We start from the raw sequence: 23,947 nt of genomic DNA, 5'->3' as shown, positions 1-23,947 counted from the left end.
TCAATTTTAAGAACTATTTTGGGGAATATTTGGGATTTTGGGGTTTGTTGGGTTTTTTGGGGGATTTTTTTGGGTTTTTTTGGGAATTTTGGGAAATATTCGGGATTTTCTGGGATTTTGGGGAATTTTTTTTTTGTTTTTTGGGAAATTTTAAGGAATATTTTGGGAATATTTTGAGGAATATTTGGGTTTTTTGGGGAATTTTTAGCGGATTTTGGAAAATTTTAAGGAATATTTGGGGAATTTCAGGGAATTTTGGGTTATTTTAGGGAATTTGGGGGAATATTTGGGTTTTTTTGGGAATATTTTTGGGAATTTTGGGGTTTTTTGGGAATATTTTTGGGGTTTTTTTTTATTTTTAGGGAATATTTTGGGGGAATTTAAGAGGATTTTGGGGAATTTTGGGTTTTTTTTGGGATTTTAGGGAATTTTTGGGGTTTTTTTAGGAAATTTTAAGGAATATTTTGAGAATATTTTGGGAATATTTTGAATTTTAAGGAGTATTTGGGGTTTTTTGGGAAATTGAGGAATATTTTGGGAATTTTTTTTGGAATTTTGCATTTTTATGGGAATTTAACTTTTCTTCTTTTATTCTGCATTTTTTTCCATGAAATTTTTCAGGAATTCCATGAAATTTTTTTGGAAAATTTTTTATTTTTGTGGAAATTTTAACTTTTTGAAAAATTATTTTTGAGGATTTCTTAGGGAATTTTTGGGGAATTTTATGGAAATATTTCATTTTTATGGGAATTTTGTCCTTTTTTATAAATTTAATACTTAAAATTTAATATTTTTAAGGAGATTTTGTGGGAATTTTATGGAAATTTCACATTTTTAAAAAAATTTCTTTATTTTTCCAAGAAATTTCTCTACAATTCCATGAAAATTTTCAGAAATTCCATGAAATTTTTCAGGAATTCCATGAGAGTTTTTAAAATTTTTTATTTTTTTGGAAATTTTGACTTTTTGAAAATTATTTTGAGGATTTCTGAGGAAATTTTGGGAATTTTGTGGGAATTTTTAATTTTTTGGAATTTTATTTTTTTATAAATATAATATTTAAAATTTAATATTTTTAGGAGATTTTGTGGGAATTTTATGGGAATTTCACATTTTAAAAAAAATTTCTTTATTCTTCAAGAAATTTCTCTACAATTCCATGAAATTTTTCAGGAATTCCATTAAATTTTTTGGGAATTCCATGAGAATTTTTTTGGAAAATTTTTTATTTTTGTGGAAATTTTAACTTTTTAAAAAATTATTTTTGAGGATTTCTTAGGGAATTTTGTAGGAATTTTTGGGAATTTTGTGGGAATTTTTAATTTTTTGGGGAATTTAATTTTTTTAATAAATATAATATTTAAAATTTAATATTTTCAAAGAGATTTTGTGGGAATTTTATGGAAATTTCACATTTTTAAAAAAATTTCTTTATTTTCAAGAATTTCTCACAATTCCATGAAAATTTTCAGAAATTCCATGAAATTTTTCAGGAATTCCATGAGAATTTTTTTGGAAAATTTTTTATTTTTGTGGAAATTTTGACTTTTTAAAAATTATTTTTGAGGATTTCTGAGGGAATTTTGTAGGAATTTTTGGGAATTTTGTGGGAATTTTTCATTTTTATGGGAATTTTATTTTTTTTATAAATTTAATATTTAAAATTTAATATTTTTTAAGGAGATTTTGTGGGAATTTTATGGAAATTTCACATTTTAAAAATATTTCTTTATTTTTCCAAGAAATTTCTCTACAATTCCATGAAATTTTTCAGAAATTCCATGAAATTTTTCAGGAATTCCAATCCCAACCAAAACCCCAAATTCCCCCAAATTCCCCCAAAAAATTCCCAAAAAAAACTGACTCTGGAAACTTCTGGAATTCTGAACTTTTTATTCAGGAAAATCCAAAACAAACCAAAAAAAAAACAACAATCAGAGAATTCCCAAAATTCCCAAATCCTGAATTTTTTTTTCCCTTTTTTAAAATTTTTTTTTCTCACTGGAATTTTGGGAATTTTTAAATTCTATTTTTTAGGATTTTTTTTTGGGATATTGTGGGAGGAATTTGGGGATTTTTTTGGGAAAATTCTGTGGGAAAAATTGGGATTTCTGAGGGAATTCTGAGGGGAAAAATGGGAATTTTATGGAAAAAATGGGAATTTTATGGAAAAAATGGGAAAAAATGGGAATTTTATTGGAAAAATGGGAAATTCTGAGGGAAAAATGGAAATTTTATGGGAATTCTGTGGGAAAAATGGGAATTTTATGGAAAAAATGGGAATTTTTGTGGGAATTTTATTGGAAAAATGGGAAATTCTGAGGGAAAAATGGGAATTTTATTGGAAAAATGGGAATTTTTGTGGGAATTTTATGGAAAAATGGGAAATAATGAGGGAAAAATGGGAATTTAAATGGGAATTTTGAGGGAAAAATGGGAATTCTGTGGCAGAAAATTGGGAATTCTGAAGGATTTGTGGGAATTCTGTGGGATTTCTGGGAATTCAATGGGAAAAATGGGATTTTTGTGGAATAAAAATGGGAATTCTGTGGGATTTGTGGGAATTTTGTGGGAAAAATGGGAATTCTGAGGGGAATTTTATGGGAAAAATAGGATTTTTGTGGGAAAATGGGAATTCTGTGGGAAAAACGGGAATTTTTCTGGGAATTCTATGGGAAAAAATGGGAATTTTGTGGGAATTACTGTGGGAAAATGGGAATTTTGGGGCAAAAATGGGAATTCTGAGAGAAAAAAATGGGAATTTTTGTGGGAATTCTGTGCAAAAAAAAGGGAATTCTATGGGAAAAATGGGAATTCTGAAGGATTTATGGGAATTCTGTGGGATTTTGTGGGAATTCTGTGCAATAAAATTGGGAATTTTGAGGGGAAAAATGGGAATTTTATGGGAAAAAATGGAATTTTTGTGGGAATTCTGTGGGGAAAATGGGAATTCTGAGGGAATTTTGTGGGAAAAATGGGAATTCTGTGGGATTTTGTGGGAATTCTGGGGGAAAAATGGGAATTTTTCTGGGAATTCTATGGGAAAAAATGGGAATTCTGAGGGAATTTTATGGGGAAAATGGGATTTTTGTGGGAAAATGGGGAATTCTGAGGGATTTGTGGGAATTACTGAGGGAAAAATGGGAATTTTAGGGGAAAAAAGGGAATTCTAGGGGAAAAATGGGATTTTTGTGGGAATTCTATGCGAAAAAATGGGAATTTTGAGGGAAAAATGGGAACTTTATGGGATTTTGTGGGAATTCTGTAGGAAAAATGGGAATTCTGTGCAAAAAAATGGGAATTTTATGGGGAAAAAGGAATTACTGAGGGAAAATTGGGAATTTTATGGAAAAAAATGGGAATTACTGAGGAAAAAATGGGAATTCTGTGGGATTTTGTGGGAATTCTGAGGGGAAAGTGGGAATTTTTCTGGGAATTCTGTGGGAAAATTGGGATTTTTGGGGGATTTTGTGGGAATTTTATGGGAAAAATGGGAATTCTGTGGAAAAAATTGGGAATTTTGAGGGGAAAATGGGAATTCTATGGGGAAAAAATGGGAATTTTGTGCAAAAAAATGGGAATTTTGTGGGAAAAATAGGAATTTTATGGGGAAAAAGGGAATTTTGAGGGGATTTGTGGGAATTCTGTGCAAAAAATGGGGAATTCTGAAGGATTTATGGGAATTCTATGGGTTTTTGTGGGAATTCTGTGGGGAAAATGGGAATTTTTGAGGGAAAAATGGGAATTTTATGGGAAAAATGGGAATTTCTGAGGGATTTGTAGGAATTCTATAGGAAAAATGGGAATTTTATGGGAAAAATGGGAATTCTGTGGAAATAAATGGGAATTCTGTAAAAAAAATTGGAATTTTATGGGAAAAAATGGGAATTTTTGTGGGAATTCTGTGGGGAAAATGGGAATTTTATGGAAAAAAGGGAATTACTGAGAGAAAAATGGGAATTCTGTGGATAAAATGGGAATTTCATGAGGGAATTATGGGAATTTTCTGGGGAAAAATGAGAATTTTGTGGGCTGAATAGGAATTCTATGGCTTTTTGTGGGAATTCTGGGGGAAAAAAATGGGAATTTTTGAGGGAAAAATGGGAATTTTATGGAAAAAAGTGAATTTTGTGGTGGAAAATTGGGAATTCTGGGGGATTTTGTGGGAATTCCTGAGGGAAAATTGGGAATTTTATGGGAAAAATGGGAATTTCTGAGGGGAAAATTGGGAATTCTGTGGGGAAAAAAGGGAATTCTATTGGAAAAATGGGAATTCTGTGCAGAAAAAATGGGATTTCTGGGGGAAAAATGGGAATTTTATGGGGAAAAATGGGAATTTCTGAGGGAAAAATGGGAATTTTTGTGGGAATTCTGTGAAGAAAAAGGGAATTCAGTGGGGAAAAAGGGAATTTCTGAGGGAAAAATGGGAATTACTGAGGGAATTCTGGGGGAAAAATGGGAATTTTGGGGGAAAAATAGGAATTCTGAGGGAATTCTATGGGAAAAATGGGAATTTCTGAGGGAAAAATGTGGATTTTTGTGGAAAAAAGGAATTTTTAAAAAAGGGATTTTGGAAAAAGGGATTTGGGGAAAAATGGGATTTTTGGGAAAAAAGGGATTTGGGGGAAAATGGGATTTGTGGGTTTGTGAAAAAAGGGAATTTTGGGAAAATGGGATTTTTGGGAAATGGGATTTATGAGGGAATTCTGGGGGAAAAATGGGAATTTTATGGGAAAAAATAGGAATTCTGAGGGAATTCCTGAGGGGAAAATGGGAATTCTGTGCAAAAAAATGGGAATTTTGAGGGAAAAAAAGGGATTTCTGTGGGAAAAATGGGAATTCAGTGCAAAAACCTGGGAATTCTATGGGAAAAATGGGAATTTCTGAGGGAAAAATGTGGGTTTTTGTGGGATTTATGGGAATTCTGTGAGGATTTAGGGGAATTTTATGGGAAAAATGGGAATTTTATGGGAAAAATGGGAATTCAGTGCAAAAAAAAAGGGAATTCTACAGGAGAATAAACAGGAAATTCCAAAGGATAATTGGGAATTCCATTGGATCCACCAATTCCAGCCGATTTTTCCCAAAGAAAAAAAAAATTCCAGGGAAAAAATATCCCAAAATTTCCTTGGAATTCCAATAAATAAATATATAAATAAGTAAATAAATAAATAAATAAATAACTTTTTCCCGATTTTTTTTTTTTCCCTGGGAATTTTGGGATTTTTTTTTCCTGGAAAAATTCCAGGATTTTTCTGAGGAATTCCAGGATTTTTCCTGGAAAATTCCAGGATTTTTCCTGGAAAATTCCAGGATTTTTTCACAGTGAATCGTGAGAATTTTTCCTGCAAAATTCTGGGATTTTTTTTTTTCCCCAGGAATTCCAGGATTTTTCCCAGAAATTTTTCTGGGATTTGTGGGATTTTTCCCAGAATTTTTTGGGGGATTTTTCCCAGGATTTTTTCCAGGGATTTTTCTGAGAATTCCAGGATTTTTCCCCTGGTGAATTCCAGGATTTTTTTTCGGGATTCTTCCTGGGAATTTTTTCCAGAATTTTTTCCTGCAACTTCTGCGATTTTTCCCAGAATTTTTCCGGGATTTTTTTCCTGGGAATTCCTGGATTTTTTCCAGGATTTTTTCTGGGAATTTTTCCAGAACTTCTTCCTGCAACTTCCATGATTTTTCCCAGGATTTTTTCCTGGGAATTCCTGGATTTTTTTCTGGGGTTTTTCCTGTGAATTGTGGGGTTTTTTCCTCTGGGATTTCCAGGATTTTTCTTCGGTGAATTCCTGGATTTTTCCTCGGATTCTTTTTGGGATTTTTCCAGGTTTTTTTCCCTGGGATTTCTGGGATTGTTTCCAGGATTTTTCCAGGATTTTTTTGGGACTTTTTCCTTGGCAGTTTTGCAATTTTTCCAAGGATTTTTTTTGGGATTTTTCCCAGAATTTTCCTGGGATTTTTCTAGGATTTTTCCCTGGGAATTCTGGGTTTTTTTCTGGGGATTTTGGGATTTTTCTTGGGATTCTTCCTGGAATTTTTTCCTGCCACTTTGACGATTTTTCCGGGATTTTTTTTCCTGCTACTTCCTGAATTTTTCTGGGGATTTTTCTGGGGAATTTTTCTCAAATTTTTTCTTGCAACTTCCCTGAATTTTCCCTGATTTTTCTCCAAATTTTCCCCGAATTTCCCCCAAATTTCACTGAATTTTCCCCGAATTTTCCCCAAATTCTTCTCGAATTTTTTCCGTGATTTTTCCCAGGAATTCCAGATTTTTTCCCCCATTTTTCTCCAAATTCTCCCCAAATTTTCCCCGAATTTTCCCCGAATTTTGCTAAATTTTCCCCAAATTTTCCGCGATTTTTCCCAAGAATTCTAGAACTTTTTCCCAGATTTTCCCCGAACTTTCCCCGAATTTTCTCCAATTTTTCCCCGAATTTTCCCCAAATTTTCCGCGATTTTTTTCCCAAGAATTCTTGAATTTTTCCCAGATTTTTCCCCGAATTTTCCCCAATTTTTCCCCAATTTTTCCCCGAATTTTCCCCAATTTTTCCCCAAATTTCCCCCGAATTTTCCCCGATGTTTCCCCGATTTTTCCCCGAATTTTCCCTTTTTTCCCCGATTTTTCCCCAAATTTTCCCCAAATTTTCCCCAATTTTTCCCCAATTTTCCCCAATTTTTCCCCAATTTTTCCCCAATTTTTCCCCAAATTTTCCCCAATTTTCCCATATTTTCCCCATATTTTTCCCAGATTTTCCCCAAATTTTCCCCAATTTTTCCCCAAATTTTCTCAAATTTTTCCCCAATTTTTCCCCAATTTTTCCCCAAATTTTCCCCAAATTTTCCCCAATTTTTCCCCAATTTTTCCCCAAATTTTCCCCGATTTTTCCCCAATTTTTCCCCAATTTTTCCCGAATTTTTTCCTAAAAATTCCCAAACTTTTCCCAATTTTTTCCCACATTTTCCCCAACTTTCCCCTCACTTGTAGAGCAGGTGCACCCTGCTGCCATGGCAGCTCCCCCTGCCCAGTTTCTCGGCTTGCTCCGACACCAAGCAGCGAACCAGCGGCAGGTTGGGCTGGAAGAACGGCGACGAGCATTCCCGGGGCTTTGGGGAGTTGGTTGGGGAATTTTGGGCGTTTTGGGAATGGATTTCCCGGGAATTCTCCTCGGGCTGGGATTGGCGCCGGCGGGAGCGAAGCTGCTGTCGGTCGTGGAGCTGCTGGCGGAGCTCGGAGACGCGCTCTTCCTTCTGGGGGAAAAATGGGGAAAAAAGTCAGAAAAATGGGGAAAAAATGGGGAAAAAAGTGAGAAAAAAGTGAGGAAAAAGTCAAGAAAAAATGGGAGAAAAAATTGAAAAAAAAGTGAAGAAAAAATTATGAAATGTGGGGAAAATGTCAAAAAAAATGGGGAAAAAATGAGGGGAAATGGGGGAAAAATGGGAAAAAATGGGGAAAAAATGGGGAAAAGTGAGGAAAAATTGGGGGGAAAATGGGGAAATTATGGATGAAAATTGGGGAAAAATTGGGAAAAATGGGGGAATTATGGGGAAAAATATGGGGAAAAATGGGAAAAAATGAGGAAAAATGGGGAAAAAATGGGGGAAAAATGGGAAAAAAGTGAGGAAAAGATAGGAAAAATGGGAAAAAAAGTCAGGAGAAGATGGCAAATTATAGGGAAAAAATGGGGGAATTATGGGGAAATTATGGGGGAAAAATGGGGAGAAAATGGGGGAAAAAATGGGGAAAAAAGTCAGGAAAAAATGGGGAAAAAGTGAGGAAAAAGTCAAGAAAAAATGGGGAAAAAGTGGGGAAAAAGTGAGGAAAAAATGGGGGAAAAAAGTGAGGAAAAAGTCAAGGAAAAATGGGGGAAAAGTGAGGAAAAAGTCAAGAAAAAATGGGGGAAAAGTGAGGAAAAATTGGGGAAAAATGGGAAAAATTAGGGAAAAAATGGGGAAAAGTGGGGAAAAATTGGGGAAAAAATGGGGATTGTGGGAAAAAATGGGGAGAAAATGGAGAAAAATTGGGGGAAAATGGGAAATTATGGGAAAAAATGGGAAAAATTGGGGAAAAATTGGGGGAAAATGGGGAAAAATGGAGGAAAATTGAGGAAAAAATGGGGAAAAAAGTCAGGAAAAAATGGGGAAAAAGTGAGGAAAAAATGGGGGAAAAGTGAGGAAAAAGTGAGGAAAAAGTCAAGAAAAAATGGGGAAAAAGTGAGGAAAAAGTGAGGAAAAAATGGGGGAAAAGTGAGGAAAAAGTGAGGAAAAAATGGGGAAAAGTGAGGAAAAAGTCAAGAAAAAATGGGGGGAAAGTGAGGAAAAAGTCAAAAAAAATGGGGAAAAGTGGGGAAAAAGTGGGAAATTATAGGGAAAAAGTGAGAAAAAGTGGGGGAAAAAAATATGGGGGAAAAATGGGAAAATAGGGAAAAAGAAAGGAATTATGGAAAAAATGGGAAATTATGGGGAAAATATGGGGGGATTGTGGGGAAAAAAATGGGGAGAAAATGGGGAAAAATTCGGAAATTATGAGGGAAAATGGGGAAATAATGGGAATAAATGGGTGAAATAATTGGAAAAAATGGGGGGAAAAATGGGGAAAAATTGGGGAGAAATTGGGGAGAAAATGGGGAAAAAATGGGGAAATATTGGGGAAAAATATGGGGAAAAATGGGGGAAAATGGGGAAAATATGGATTAAAAAAGGGGAAAAATGGAGAAATGGGGAAAAATTGGAGGAAAAATGGGGAAAAGTGAGGAAAAAGTGGGAAAAAAGTTGGGGAAAAATGGGGGAAAATTTGGGGAATTATGGGGAAAAAATGGGAAAGTGGGGAAAAAATTGAAATTGGAAAAATGGGAAAAAATGGGGAAAATGGAGAAAAGGGTGAGAAATGGGAAAAATTGGGGGAAGAATGGGGGAAAATTGGGGAATGGGGAAATATGGGGAAAATATGAAAAACAGGAAAAAATGGGAAAAATGGGGGAAAATGAGGAAAAATGGGGGAAAAAAGGGAAAAAAACGGGGGAGAAAAGGGAAAAAATGGGAAAAAATGGGGACAAAATGGGGAAAAAATGGGCAGAAATGGGGAAAAATGGGGAAAATGGGGAAAAAGGGGGAGAAATGGGGGAAAATGGAGTAAAAAAGGGAAAAGGAAAGGGAAAAGGTCCAGGGTGAGGTGGCAGTGAGCGGAGAGCAGGAGCTGGGGGGAGAAATGGGGAGAAATGGGGAGAAAAAATGAAAAAATGGGGAAAAATGGGAGAAAATGGGGAAAATTGGGGAAAAAATGGTGGAAAATGGGGAAAAAATTTAAAAATGGGGGAAAAAATGGGGAAAAATGGGGAAAATGTGGAATTATGGGGAAAAATGGGGGGAAATGGGGAAATTTGGGGAAAATGGTGGGAAAAATGGGGAATTATGGGGAAAAAATGGGGAAAAACGGCAAAAAAATGGGGGAAAATGGGAAAATTATTGGGAAAAAATATGGAGGAAAAATGGGGAAAAAAGGAAAAAATGGGAAAAATTGGGGGAAAATTGGGGAACAAATGGGGAAATGGGAAAATTTGGGGAAAATGGTGGGAAAAATGGGGAAATATGGGGAAAAAAGCGGGAATTATGGGGAAAAATGGCAAAAAAATGGGCAAAAAAATGGGGGGAAATGGGAAAATTATAGGGAAAAATTGGGGAGAAAATGGGGAAAAAATCGGAAAAATTGGGGAAGAATGGGGAAAAATGGGGAAATATGGGGAAAATATGGGAAAAATGGGGAAAATGAGGGGTGGGAGAAAATGGTGGAATTGGGGAAAAATGGGAAAAATGGGAATTATGGGGGAAAAATGGGGAAAATGTGGAAAATTGGGGGGAAAATGGGAGTATGGGGGAAAAAATGGGGAAAAATGGGAAAAATGGGAAAAAAATGGGAAAATGGGGAAATGTGGGGAAAAATGGGGAAAAATGGGAAAAATTGGGGGAAAATGGTGAAAAATTGGGAAAATTGGTGAAAAATTAGGAAAATGGGGGAGATGGGGAAAAATGGGAAAAAGTGAGGAAAAATTGGGGGGAAAATGGGGAAATTATGGGGGAGAAAATGGGAAAAAATGGGGAGAAAATGAGGAAAACATGGGAAAAATGGGAAAGTCAGGAAAAGATGGGAAAAATGGGGGAAAAAAGTGAGGAAAAGATAGGAAAGATGGGAAAAAAAGTCAGGAGAAAATGGCAAATTATAGGGAAAAAATGGGGGAAAATAGGGGAATTTATGGGGAAATTATGGGGAGAAAATGGGGGAAAAAATGGGGAAAAAAGTCAGGAAAAAATGGGAAAAAAGTGAGGAAAAAGTGGGAAATTATGGGGGAAAAATGGGGAAAAATTGGGGAAAATGTGGGAAATTATAGGGAAAAAGTTGGTGGAATGATGGGGAAAATATGGGAAAAAATGGGGCAAAAAGTGAAAAAAATGGGAGAAAAAGGGAAATTATAGGGAAAAAAATTGGAAAAAATACGGAAAATGTTGAAAAAATGGGGAAATTAGGGGAAAAAATGGGGAAATCCTGGATTTAAAATGGGAGAAAAGTGAGGAAAAAGTGGGAAATTATAGGGAAAAAGTGGGAATTTATAAGGAAAAAATTGGGGGATTGTGGGGGAAATATGGGGAAAAAATGGGGAAATTTGGGAATAAATGGGTGGAAAATGGGGAAAAAATGGGAAAAGGAAAAAACCAATCAGAAAAAAGGGAAAAATTCCGGAAAAAATGGAAAAATTAAAAAAAAAAAAGGGAAAAAATTTGGGAAAAAAAGGGAAAAATTCCATAAAAATCCCAACTGCCAACCTCGGCGATGATTTTCTCCAATTCCCTGTTTTCCTTCTCCAACAGTCGCGACTTTTCCTCCTCGTTGTTGTTGGTGGAACTTCCCGTTTTCATCGTGTCCTGCTGCTCCGACTGCCACTCCCCGCGGGTGATCAGCCTCCTCATCTGGAATTCCAGAAAAATTCCAGGATTTTCCAGGATTTTCCAGGATTTTCCCGCTTTTTTCCGATTTTTTTTAGGATTTTTTTACAATTTTTTGTGAATTTTTAATGATTTTTTCACAATTTTTTGCGGATTTTAATGATTTTTTTAAACGATTTTTTACAATTTTTTAACACTTTAACCACTTTTTAATAATTTTTTTCCCCAAGTTTTTTTTACAAGTTTTCCCCCAATTTTTTTACTATTTTTAAATGAATTTTTCTTGATTTTTTAAACCTTTTTCCCAATTTTTCACTATTTTTTAACCATTTTTTCCCGATTTTAAAAGATTTTTTTATGACTTTTTTCCTTTTTCCCTGTTTTTCTCACAATTTTCCCCAATTTTTTTCCCAATTTTTGCTATTTTTTTCCCAATTTCTTAAAATTTTTTATGATTTTTTCCTGATTTTTTGTGATTTTCCTCCCAATTTTTATGATTTTTTAAATGATTTTTTTACTATTTCCCCCCCGATTTTTCTCGATTTTTTCCTGATTTTTTGTGGATTTTAAACAATTTTTTCCCAATTTTTCCTGATTTTTAAAAATTTTTTTCCTGATTTTTTTTGATTTTTCCCAATTTTTTCCCATTTTTTAAGGTTTTTTTAGAACTCCCACCACTCCCCTCGTGTGATCAGCCTCCTCATCTGGAATTCCAAAAAAATTCCAGGATTTTCCAGCTTTTTCCCACTTTTTTCTGATTTTTTTTCGGATTTTTTTAGGATTTTTTGCGATTTTTTTACGATTTTTAAATGATTTTTTAATGATTTTTAAAGATTTTTTAAAACTATTTTTTCCCAATTTTTAACGATTTTTCCCCCAATTTTTTCCCAATTTTTTCCCAATTTTTTACTATTTTTTAGGACTTTTTCCCGATTTTTCCTGATTTTTTTCCCAGTTTTTTACGATTTTTCCCAATTTTTTATGAATATTTTTAATTCCCGCCACTCCCCACGGGTGATCAGCCTCCTCATCTAAAATTCCAGAAAATTCCAGAAAATTCCAGAAAATTCCAGGATTTTCCCACTTTTTTCCGATTTTTTTTTAGGATTTTTCGTGGATTTTTTGCAGATTTTAAATGATTTTTTTACGATTTTTTGCAATTTTAAAACGATTTTTTATCCATTTTTTCCCCAAGATTTTTACAATTTTTCCCCAATTTTTTACCATTTTTTATGACTTTTTCCCGATTTTTCCTGATTTTTTAACCGTTTTTCCCAATTTTTTATGATTTTTTGACGATTTTTCACAATTTTTTACTCTTTTTTCTTGATTTTTTTACAATTTTTCCCCCAATATTTTTACAGTTTTTTACCAAACTTTTTTCTATTTTTTATGACTTTTTCCCAATTTTTTCCCAATTTTTGACAATTTTGTGACGATTTTTTGACGTTTTTTGATGCTTTTTTTCTGATTTTTCACAATTTTTTCCCCAATATTTTTACAATTTTTCCCCGATTTTTTACTCTTTTTTATGATTTTTTCCTGATTTTTCCCGATTTTTTAAACCATTTTTCCCCAATTTTTTATGATTTTTTTACAATTTTCTCCCTGATTTTTTACAATTTTTCCAGAAAAAATTCCCAAAAAAATTTCCAAAAATTCCTCAAATTAAGAAGCAAGAACTTCGAAATTCCCCAAAAAAACCCAAAAAATCTCTAAAAAATCACAAAAAAAATCCAAAAAATTCCCCAAAAAATCCTAAAAAAACCCCAAAAAATTCCCTAAAAAATCCAAAAAAATCCCAAAAAATCCCAAAAAATCCCAAAAATTCCCAAAAATCCCCAAATTCCCCAAAAAATCCTACCTTGGGCACGAAGAGCACCACGAGGGTGATGTAGGAGGAAGTTCGAAATTCCCCAAAAATAAAAAAAAATCCCCAAAAAATTAAAAAAAAATCCCCAAAAAATCCAAAAAAATCCCCAAAAAATCCCAAAAATTCTTCAAAATTCCCCAAAAGAAGATTAAGAAGGAAGAACTTAGAAATCCCAAAAAAATCCCGAAAAATGAAAAAAAAAATCCCCCAAAAAAACGAAAAAAGAAATTCAAAAAATCATAAAAAATCCCTAAAAATAAAAAAAAATGCCCCAAAAATCCCCAAAAAATTCCCTAAAAAATCCCCAAAAAACCCAAAAAATTCCCAAAAATTCCCAGAATCCCCAGAATTCCAAAAAATCTCACCTTGGGCACGAAGAGCACGACAAGGGTGATGTAGGAGGAAGTTCGAAATTCCCCAAAAATAAAAAAAAATCCCAAAATATCTCCAATAAAACCCGAAGAAATGCCAAAAAAATCCCTAAAAATTCCCAAAAATTCCCAGAATTCACCTTGGGAAAGAAGATTAAGAGGGAAGAACTTTGAAATTCTCCAAAAACCCCAAAAAAATCACAGAAAATCCCCAAAATTCACAAGAAAAATAAAAAAAAATCACCAAAAATCACCAAAAAAATCTAAAAAATGCCCCAAAAAATCCCAAAAACCCCCAAAAAAATCCCAAAAAATCCCCAAAAATTCCCAAATTTCCAAAAAAATCTCACCTTGGGCACGAAGACCACCACGAGGGTGATGTAGGAGGAGAACTTCAAAATTCCATTAATATGCCACAAAAAAATCCCAAAAAAACCCCAAAATTCCCCAAAAATCCCAAAAAAATCTCCCAAAAATTCCCCAAAAATCCCCAAAATTCCCCAAAATTTCCCCAAAATTCTCAGAAATTCACCTTGGGAATGAAAGTTAAAGAGAAAGAACTCGAAATTCCCCAAAAATACGAAAAAAATCTCAAAAAAACCCCAAAAAATTCCCAAAAAAATCCCAAAAAATTCCCAAAAATTCCCAAAAAATCCCAAAAAATTCCCAAAACCCCCAGAATTCCAAAAAATCTCACCTTGGGCACGAAGAGGACCACGAGGGTGATGTAGGAGGGAGTTTGAAATTTCCCAAAAAATCTCAAAAAATCCCTGAAAATCCCCAAAAAATAAAAAAAATCCCCCAAAAAATCCCAAAAATCCCCAAAAATTCCCCAAAATTCTCAGAATTCACCTTGGGAATGAAAGTTAAGAAGGAAGAACTTTGAAATTCCCCAAAAAATTGTAAAAAATCAGAAAAATACCATTAAAAATCCCCAAAAAATCCCCAAAAAAGCCAAAAAAAAATCCCAAAAAATTCCCAAAAAAACCCCAAAAAATTCCAAAAAATCCCCAAAAATTCCCAAAAATTCCCAGAATCCCCAGAATTCCAAAAAATCTCACCTTGGGCACAAAGAGCACGACGAGGGTGATGTAGGAGGAGAACTTCAAAATTCCATGAATATGCCGCAAAAAAATCCCAAAAAATCCCCAAAAAAATCCCAAAAAAATCCCAAAATTCTCCAAAAATCCCCAGAAAAGTCTCCAAAATTTCCCCAAAATTCCCAGAAATTCACCTTGGGAATGAAGGTTAAGAAGGAAGAACTTAAAAATTCTCCAAAACCCAAAAAAAATCTCAAAAAAATCACCAAAAATCAAAAAAAAATCCCCAAAAATCAGAAAAAAACGCCCAAAAAATCAAAAAAAAATCCCAAAAAATCCCCCCAAAACCCCAAAAAATCCCAAAAATTCCCAAAAATTCCCAGAATCCCCAGAATTCCAAAAACTCCTACCTTGGGCACGAAGAGCACAACAAGGGTGATGTAGGAGGAGAACTTCAAAATTCCCAAAAAAATCTCAAAAAATCCCTGAAAATCCCCAAAAAATAAAAAACAAAATCCAAAAAAAATTCCCAAAAATCCCCAAAAATTCCCCAAAATTCTCAGAATTCACCTTGGGAATGAAAGTTAAGAAGGAAGAACTTTGAAATTCCCAAAAAAATTGTAAAAAATCAGAAAAATACCATTAAAAATCCCTAAAAAATCCCCAAAAAACCCCAAAAAATCCCAAAAAATTCCCAAAAAATCCCCAAAAATTCCCAAAAAATTCCCAGAAAATTCCCAAAATTCCCAAACTCACCTTGGGCACGAAGAGCACGACGAGGGTGATGTAGGAGGAGAAGACAACAGCCAGCGAGGCAAAGGCAAAAGCAGCATCTTGTTGGCTGCTGAGGATCATCGTCACCGGGGCTGTGATCAGACACAGAACCTGCAATTTTGGGAAATTTGGGAAATTAGAAAAATTTTGGGAATTTTTGGGAATTTTTGGGGTTTTTTTGGGATTTTTTACGAATTTTTAACGATTTTTTTCCGATTTTTTTTGAATTTTTAATGAATTTTTTTGTATTTTTTACGATTTTTTTCTGATTTTTTTCCGATTTTTGGATTATTTTTAATGATTTCTTGGTGTGATTTTCAATGGGGTTTTTTGGGATTTTTTGGGGGGATTTTGGGGATTTTGGATTTTGGGGATTTTTTACAATTTTTTTTTTTATTTTTTACGATTTTTTTGAATTTTTTACGATTTTTTCTGATTTTTATTTTTAATTTTTTATTTTGATTTTATCTGATTTTTGGGGGATTTTTGATTTTTTTATTTTTTTTTTTTTTGATTATTAAAATTTTTCAGAATTTTCGATTTTTTCGATTTTTGATTTTTTCCAATTTTTGGGGCGTGAGGATCATGTCAGGGGCTGTGATCAGACACAGAACCTGCAATTTTGGGAAATTTGGATGAAATTTTGGGAATTTTGGGATTTTTGATTTTGGGATTTTTACGATTTTTGTTTTTCGATTTTTTGATTTTTATGAATTTTTTGTATTTTTTTGATTTTTTTCTGATTTTTTTCCGATTTTTGGATGATTTTTAATGATTTTTGGTGTGATTTTCAATGGGTTTTGGGATTTTTTGGGATTTTTGGGGATTTTTAAATTTTACAATTTTTGAATTTTACATTTTTTTACAATTTTTAAAATTTTTATGATTTTTTTTGATTTTTTAAAAATTTTTTACGATTTTTTAAAAGTTTTTAAAGATTTTTTAATCTGATTTTTCTTTTGATTTTTCATAATTTTATACGATTTTTTTACAATTTTTTTACAGTTGTTTTTACAATTATTAAATTTTTTTTTCAGAATTTTTCGGATTTTTTTCGGATTTTTTTCCTAGTTTCCTGCTGACTGCTGAGGATCATTGTCACCGGGGCTGTGATCAGACACAGAACCTGCAATTCGGGAAAATTTGGGAAATTAGGAAATTTTGGGAATTTTTGGGAATTTTTCTGATTTTTTGGGATTTTTTTGGGGATTTTTACGATTTTTTGAATTTTTTTGCAATTTTTACGATTTTTGGAATTTTATGATTTTTTTTGATTTTTTTATTTTTTTCGAATTTTTTTTTTTTAAGATTTTAATCTGATTTTGGGGATTTTTACAATTTTAAAATGTTTTTGCGATTTTTCAATTTTTTTTACAATTTTTTTTCAAATTTTTCAGATTTTTTTATTTTTTTCATATATTTATCTCATTTTCAGAACTGCTGAGGATCATCGTCACCGGGGCTGTGATCAGACACAGAACCTGGAATTCGGGAAAATTTGGGAAATTAGGGAATTGTGGGGAATTTTAGGGAATTTTTCTGATTTTTTCTGATTTTTTGGGGGATTTTTTACGATTTTTTTGAATTTTTTACGATTTTTTTACGATTTTTTAATGATATTTTTTGGAATTATTTATGATTTTTTTCTGATTTTTTTTATTTTTTACGAATTTTTTTTTAAAATTTTTAAAGATTTTTTAAAATCTGATTTTTTGGGGATTTTTTACACTTTTTTTTTACAATTATTAAAATCTTTTTTCAGATTTTTTTTGATTTTTTAAAATATTTTTCCTAATTTCTGGGGCTGCTGAGGATCATCGTCACCGGAGCTGTGATCAGACACAGAACCTGCGATTTTGGGAAATTTGGGAAATTAGAAAAATTTTGGAATTTTGGGATTTTTTGGGGATTTTTGGGATTTTTACGATTTTTACGATTTTTAACAATTTTTTTTGAATTTTTAATTATTTTTTTTGTATTTTTTATGATTTTTTTCTGGGTTTTTTTCGATTTTTTGGGGTGATTTTTAATTAATTTTTGGTGTGATTTTCAATGGGGTTTTTGGGATTTTTTGGGATTTTTGGGGAATTTTTGGGAATTTTTACAATTTTTTGCGATTTTTTCTGATTTTTTTTCGATTTTTTCAATTTTTGGTGATTTTTTAATGATTTTTTTACTGATTTTTAAAGATTTTAAAGATTTTTTCTGATTTTTTAGGATTTTTACAATTTTTGTTTTTACAATTTTAATAATTTTTTTTATTAAAATTTTTTCAGATTTTTTGGATTTTTCGGATTTTTCTAATTTCCTGCTGACTGCTGGGTCATCATGGGTGTGTGGTGGGTTGTTGGGTTGGTTTTGTTTTTTGGGTTTTGGGAATTTTGGGGATTTTTTCCGAATTTTTTATGATTTTTTAACGATTTTTTTGCGATTTTTTGTGATTTTTTTCCAATTTTTAATGAATTTTTTACAAATTTTTTTGAATTTTTTACCATTTTTTGATTTTTTTATTTTTACGAATTTTTTTTAAATTTTTAAAGATTTTTTAATCTGATTTTGGGGATTTTTACACTTTTTTTTACAATTATTAAAATCTTTTTCAGATTTTTGATTTTTAAAATTTTTTCCTAATTTTTGGGGTGTGGGTTGTGGGGTGTGTGGTGGGTTTGGTTTGGTTGTTTTGGGTTTTGGGTTTTTGTTTTTGGGTTTTGGGAATTTTCGATTTTTTACATTTTTTTTTTTGGTTTTTGTTTTTTGTTTTGGGTGTTTTTTGTTTTTGTGTTTTTGGGGTTTTGGGTTTTTTTTTTTGGTTTTGTTGTTTTGTTTTTATTTTTGATTTTCAAAATTTTTTTCTGATTTTTTCCAATTTTTTAGTGATTTTAAACTTTTTTTTTTTACAAGTTTTTAAATTTTTTTTTCCATTTAAATTTACCATTTAACATTTTTAAAAAATTTTTTCAGGTTTTTTTTAATTTTTTCGGATTTTTTCCCTAATTTCCTGCTGACTGCTCAGGATCATCGTCACCGGAGCTGTGATCAGACACAGAACCTGCAATTTGGGGAAATTTGGGAAATTAGGGAATTGTGGGGAAATTTTGGGATTTTTTTGGGGTTTTTTGGGGATTTTTTTTTGATTTTTTGGGATTTTTTTTGAATTTTTAATGCATTTTTTTTAATTTTTTACGATTTTTTTCTGGTTTTTTTCGATTTTTTTGGGTAATTTTTAATTAATTTTTGGTGTGATTTTCAATGGGGTTTTTTGGGGTTTTTTGGGATTTTTTGGGGAATTTTTGGGAATTTTTACAATTTTTTTGCGATTTTTTCTGATTTTTTTTCGATTTTTTTTCAATTTTTGGTGATTTTTTAATGATTTTTTTTTTTTTTTATTTTAAAAGATTTTTTTAATCTGATTTTTTTGATTTTTCATAATTTTATACGATTTTTTTACAATTTTTTTACAATTGTTTTTACAATTATTAAAAATTTTTTTCAGAATTTTTTGGATTTTTTTTCGATTTTTTGGATTTTTTTTCCTAATTTTTGGGGCTGCTGAGGATCATCGTCACCGGGGCTGTGATCAGACACAGAACCTGCAATTTTGGGAAATTTGGGAAATTAGGGAAATGTGGGGAATTTTTGGGATTTTTTGGGGTTTTTTTATTTTGGGTTTTTGAATGAATTTTTGATTTTTGTCTGGTTTTTATTTTGGGTGATTTTAATGTTTTGGTGATTTTCAATGGGGTTTTGGGATTTTGGGATTTTGGAATTTTTCAATTTTTTTTGCGTTTTTTTTGATTTTTCGTTTTTCAATTTTTTGGTGTTTTAAGATTTTTTTTTTTTGAATTTTTAAAGATTTTAAAGATTTTTTAATCTGATTTTTTTGGGATTTTTTACAATTTTATACGATTTTTTTACAATTTTTTAATAATTATTTTACTATTATTAAAATTTTTTTCAGATTTTTTTGGATTTTTTCGGATTTTTTCCTAATTTCCTGCTGGCTGCTGAGGATCATCGTCACCGGGGCTGTGATCAGACACAGAACCTGCAATTTTGGGAAATTAGAAAAATTTTGGGAATTTTTGGGATTTTTTGGGATTTTTTACGATTTTTTTACGATTTTTTTACAAATTTTTTTGAATTTTTAATGAATTTTTTTGAATTTTTTACGATTTTTTTCTGGGTTTTTTTCGATTTTTTGGGGTGATTTTAAATGATTTTTTGGTGTGATTTTCAATGGGTTTTTGGGTTTTTTGGGTTTTTTGGGATTTTTTTGGGATTTTTAACGATTTTTTCGATTTTTAAAATTTTTTATGATTTTTTTCCACTTTTTCTGATTTTTTTTGTTTTTTCGATTTTTTGGTGATTTTTTCAAATTTTTTTCAGTTTCTTAATTTTTTTTTACCATATTTTTCAAAATTTTAAAATTTTTTTTCATGTTTTTTTTCAATTTTTTTTGGATTTTTTCCCTAATTTCCTGTTGGCTGCTGAGGATCATCGTCACCGGGGCTGTGATCAGACACAGAACCTGGGATTTTGGGAAATTTGGGAAATTAGAAAAATTTTGGGAATTTTTGGGATTTTTTGGGGTTTTTTTGGGATTTTTTACGATTTTTTTCCGATTTTTTTCCAATTTTTTTGGAATTTTTAATGAATTTTTTTGAATTTTTTACGATTTTTTTCTGATTTTTTTTCGATTTTCATGGATTTTTTTTTTATTTTTTTAAATATTTTTTGGGGTAAAAAACCCCAAAATTTTTAGATTTTTATATTTTTACCACCACGTTATAATGGCCATCCCCACAGCTCTGTGATCGTTGATTTTTCATCCCAATTTTCCCAAATTTTCCGCAATTTTCTCTCAATTTTTTTCCCAAATTATTCTTAATTTTTTGGTGATTATTTTAATCTTGATTTTTTCCCTTTATATTTGACTTTTTCATCCTAATTTTCCCAATTTTTATCCCAATTTTTCTCATTTTTTCCCCCATTTTTGGCCATTTTCACTCCCAATTTTTTTCCCCAAATTCCCCAAATTTTTTGTGAAAAATCCCAAATTTTAATTTCGATTTTTTTCCTTTACTTTTGACTTTTTCATCCTAATTTTCCCAATTTTTATCCCAATTTTTCTCATTTTTTCCACCATTTTTGGCCATTTTCACTCCCAATTTTTTTCCCCAAATTCCCCAAATTTTTTGTGAAAAATCCCAAATTTTAATTTCGACTTTTTTCCTTTACTTTTGACTTTTTCATCCTAATTTTCCCAATTTTTATCCCAATTTTTCTCATTTTTTTCCCCATTTTTGGCCATTTTCACTCCCAATTTTTTTCCCCAAATTCCCCAAAATTCCATTAATTTTTTTTTAGAAAAATCCCAAATTTTAATTTCGATTTTTTCCCTTTATTTTCGAATTTTCCACCCAATTTTTCTCATTTTTTCCCCCATTTTTGGCCATTTTCACTCCCAATTTTTTCCCAATTTTTTTCCATTTCACCCCAATTTTTTCTCCAAATTCCCCAAAATTCCATTAATTTTTTTTTTAGAAAAATCCCAAATTTTAATGATTTTTTCCTTTATTTCGAATTTTCTACCCAATTTTTCTCATTTTTATCCCAATTTTCCCAATTTTTCCCCAATTTTTCCCAATTTTTTCCCTTTCACCCCAATTTTTTTTCCCAAATCTCCCATTCTGGGATTTTTGGGGGTTTTGTGAATTTTTTTTCCTGGAGATTTTTCTTTTGGGAGGATTTTTCTGGAGATTTTTTTTTTTTTTGGGGAATTTTTTATGGGGATTTTTTAATTTTGTTTTTGAGGTATTTTATATTTTAGATTTTATGAAGAATTTCATCATTTTTGATTTTAATTTTAATTTTAATTTTGATCTTTTCCCTGTTTTTAAATTTTTATCCAATTTTTCCCATTTTTTCCCAATTTTTTTTTCCCAATTTTTTTAATTTCCATTAATTTTTTTGGGGAAAAATCCCAAATTTAAGATTTTTACCGCCACATTATAGATGGCCATCCCCACAGCTCTGTGATCGTTGATTTTTTCCATCGAAATAAACTTTTCAATTTTTAAATGATATTTTTACAATTTTTTTCTGTTTGTTTCTTACAATTTTCTGAGTTTTCACAATTTTTTAATTTTTAATGGATTTTTAATGATTTTTAACCATATTTTGGGAAATTTTTTAGATTTTTGACGATTTAAAAAAATTTTTTAGGATTTCTTTTTATTTTTCATGACTTTTTTCCGATTTTTTTAATTTTTAATGATTTTTCTGAAATTTTTACAGATTTTTTTTTTTTTGGTGATTTTTAAAATTTTTTTCAATTTTTGGTGATTTTTTCAATTTTTTCCCAAATCCCCCAAAATTCTGGGAATTTTTTTTGGAAAAATCAATTTTAATTTCGATTTTTTTCCTTTTATTTTTTTTAATTTTTATCCCAATTTTTGGCCATTTTCCACCCAATTTTTCCCATTTTTTCCCCCATTTTTGGCCATTTTCACTCCAAATTTTTTCCCCAAATTCCCAAAAAATTCCATGAATTTTTTTTTAGGAAAAACCCCAAATTTTTATATTTTTACCGCCACATTATAAATCGCCATCCCCACAGCTCTGTGATCGTTGATTTTTCATCCCAATTTTCCCAAATTTTCCCCAATTTTTACTCCCAATTTTTTCCCCAAATTCCCCAAAATTCCATTAATTTTTTGGGGGGAAAATTCCAAATTTTAATCTTGATTTTTCTCCATTTATATTTGACTTTTTCATCCGAATTTTCCCAATTTTTATCCCAATTTTTCTCATTTTTTCCCCCATTTTTGGCCATTTTCACTCCCAATTTTTTTCCCTTTCACCCCAATTTTTTTCCCCAAATTCCCCAAAATTCCATTATTTTTTTTTTTAGAAAAATCCCAAATTTTAATTTTGATTTTTTTTCCTTTATTTCCGAATTTTCTACCCAATTTTTCTCATTTTTATCCCAATTTTTCCCCAATTTTTTCCCAATTTTTTTCCCTTCCACCCCAAATTTTTTTTTCCCAAATTCCCCAAAATTCCCTGAATTTTTTGGGGAGAATTTTGTGGATTTTTTCTGGAGATTTTTCCCCATTTTGGGAGGATTTTTCTGGAGATTTATTTTTAATTTTGGGGATTTTTTGTGGAGATTTTTTGGGGAATTTTTTGGAATATTTTAGGATTTTGAGCTATTTTTGGGGGTTTTAAATATTTTTTCATATTTTCAGATTTCATGGAGAATTTTAATTTCAATTATTTTGATTTTTTCCCTTTTTTTTTTCATTTTCCACCCAATTTTTCTCATTTTTTCCCCCATTTTTGGCCATTTTCACTCCAAATTTTTTCCCCAAATTCCCAAAAAATTCCATGAATTTTTTTTTAGAAAAAACCCAAATTTTTATATTTTTACCGCCACGTTATAGATTGCCATCCCCACAGCTCTGTGATCGTTGATTTTTTCCGTCGAAACACTTTTCGTCTCGTAAGCCAAGAAAATCCCCAGGAGGAGCAGCAGACCTTTGAATCCGTAAAAAATCCCTGGAAAAATGGGAAAATTTGGGTTAGAAATGGGGAAAATGGGGAAAAAATGGGGAAAAATGGGGAAAAATGGGGGAAAAATGGAGAAAAAAGGGAATAAAATGGGGAAAATGGGGAAAATTGGGGAAAAATGGGGAGAAATGGGAAAAAAATGGGGGAAAAAATGGAGAAAAAATGGGGAAAAAATGGTGAAAAATTGGTTAAAAATTGGAAAAAATTCTTTTATTGAGAAATAAGAAAATAAAAAGAGGTGAAGAAATGGGAAAATTCCTGGAAAATTGGGGAAAAAAAACTGGGAAAATGGGGAAAAATGGGAATAAAATGGGGAAAAATGGGGAAAAATGGGGAAAAATGGGGGAAAATTCGTTAAAAAAAGGTCAAAAAATGGGAGAATTCCTGGAAAATTGGGGGAAAATGGGGAAAAAATGGGGAAAATGGGGAAAAATGGGGAAAAAATGGGGAAAAAATGGGGAAAAAATGGAGAAAAAATGGGAAAAAATGGGGAAATTTTGAGACATTCCATTGAAGATATAAAAAATTCCTGGGAAAATGGGAAAAATGGGAAAAATTTGGTTAAAAATGGGAGAATTCCTGGAAAAATGGGGAAAAAATGGTCAAAAAATGGGAGAATTCCATTGAAGTTGTAAAATAATTCCTGGGAAAATGGGAAAAATTGGTTAAAAAATGGTTTGGAATGAAGGAATTCCTGGAAAATTGGGAAAAATCTCTGGAAAATTGGGGAAAAAATGGGAAAAATTGGTTAAAAATGGTCTAAAATGGGAAAATTCCTGGAAAAATGGAAAAAAAATGGGGGAAAAATGAGAAAAAATGGGGGGAAAATGGGGAAAAATGGGAAAAAATTGGTTAAAAATGGAAAAAAATGGGAGAATTCCTGAAAAAAATGGGGAAAAATGGGGAAAATTCCTGAAATTTCTCCAAAATGTCCCCAAAATTTGACCCAAATTCCCCAAATTTGACCCCAAATCCCCCAAAATTTCCCAGAATCCCCTGAAAATTCCCAAATTCTTCCCAAAATCCCCAAAATTTTGTTCCAAGTGTGGCATTGGTGGAGCTAAAAGTCCCGAAATTTCCCCAAAATCTCTCAAATTTAACCCAAAAATTCCCAAAATCCCCCAAAATTGACCCGAAATCCCTCAAATTTGACCTGAATTTGACCCCAAATTCCCCAAAATTTTCCCAAAATTTCCCAAAATTCCTGGAATTCCCAAAATTCTGTGCCAAGCCTGCTTACAGTGGAGCCGAAAATCCTGAAATTTCCCCAAAATCCCCCAAAAATTCCCCAAAATCCCCCAAAAATCCCCCAAATTTGACCCAAAACTCTCCAAAATCACCCCAAAAATTCCCAAAATTTCCCAAATTTCCGCAAAATTTTC

General features: G+C 31.6%; 1 protein-coding gene and 1 long non-coding RNA gene across 2 annotated transcripts in view; one reads left to right on the top strand and one right to left on the bottom strand.

Moving 5' to 3' along the window:
* The first annotated feature begins 2,614 nt into the window (after positions 1-2,614).
* On the top strand, positions 2,615-4,833 carry LOC146421547 (uncharacterized). Its single transcript, XR_014848664.1, has 2 exons — positions 2,615-2,704; positions 4,753-4,833. It is a non-coding gene; the product is annotated as an uncharacterized LOC146421547 (long non-coding RNA).
* Positions 4,834-6,968: 2,135 nt separating this feature from the next.
* The window catches only part of LOC146421546 (gamma-aminobutyric acid type B receptor subunit 1-like), a 29,437-nt gene continuing 12,458 nt past the window's right edge, over positions 6,969-23,947 (bottom strand). The window contains exons 5-8 of the mRNA XM_085047166.1: positions 22,426-22,553; positions 14,976-15,104; positions 10,816-10,959; positions 6,969-7,248 (exon numbers count right to left, since the gene is read on the bottom strand). Of these exons, the coding sequence (XP_084903292.1) occupies positions 6,976-7,248; positions 10,816-10,959; positions 14,976-15,104; positions 22,426-22,553 (674 nt within the window). The 3' untranslated portion in view covers positions 6,969-6,975. The remainder of the gene's footprint in view (positions 7,249-10,815; positions 10,960-14,975; positions 15,105-22,425; positions 22,554-23,947) is intronic.

The sequence above is a fragment of the Lichenostomus cassidix genome, unplaced genomic scaffold (assembly GCF_008360975.1).
Source record: "Lichenostomus cassidix isolate B80296 unplaced genomic scaffold, HeHo_3.0 HiC_scaffold_33, whole genome shotgun sequence".
Classification (NCBI taxonomy): Eukaryota; Metazoa; Chordata; class Aves; order Passeriformes; family Meliphagidae; genus Lichenostomus; species Lichenostomus cassidix.
The sequence above is the reverse complement of the archived record's forward strand: the minus strand, read 5'-3'. Positions and strand labels throughout refer to the sequence as shown.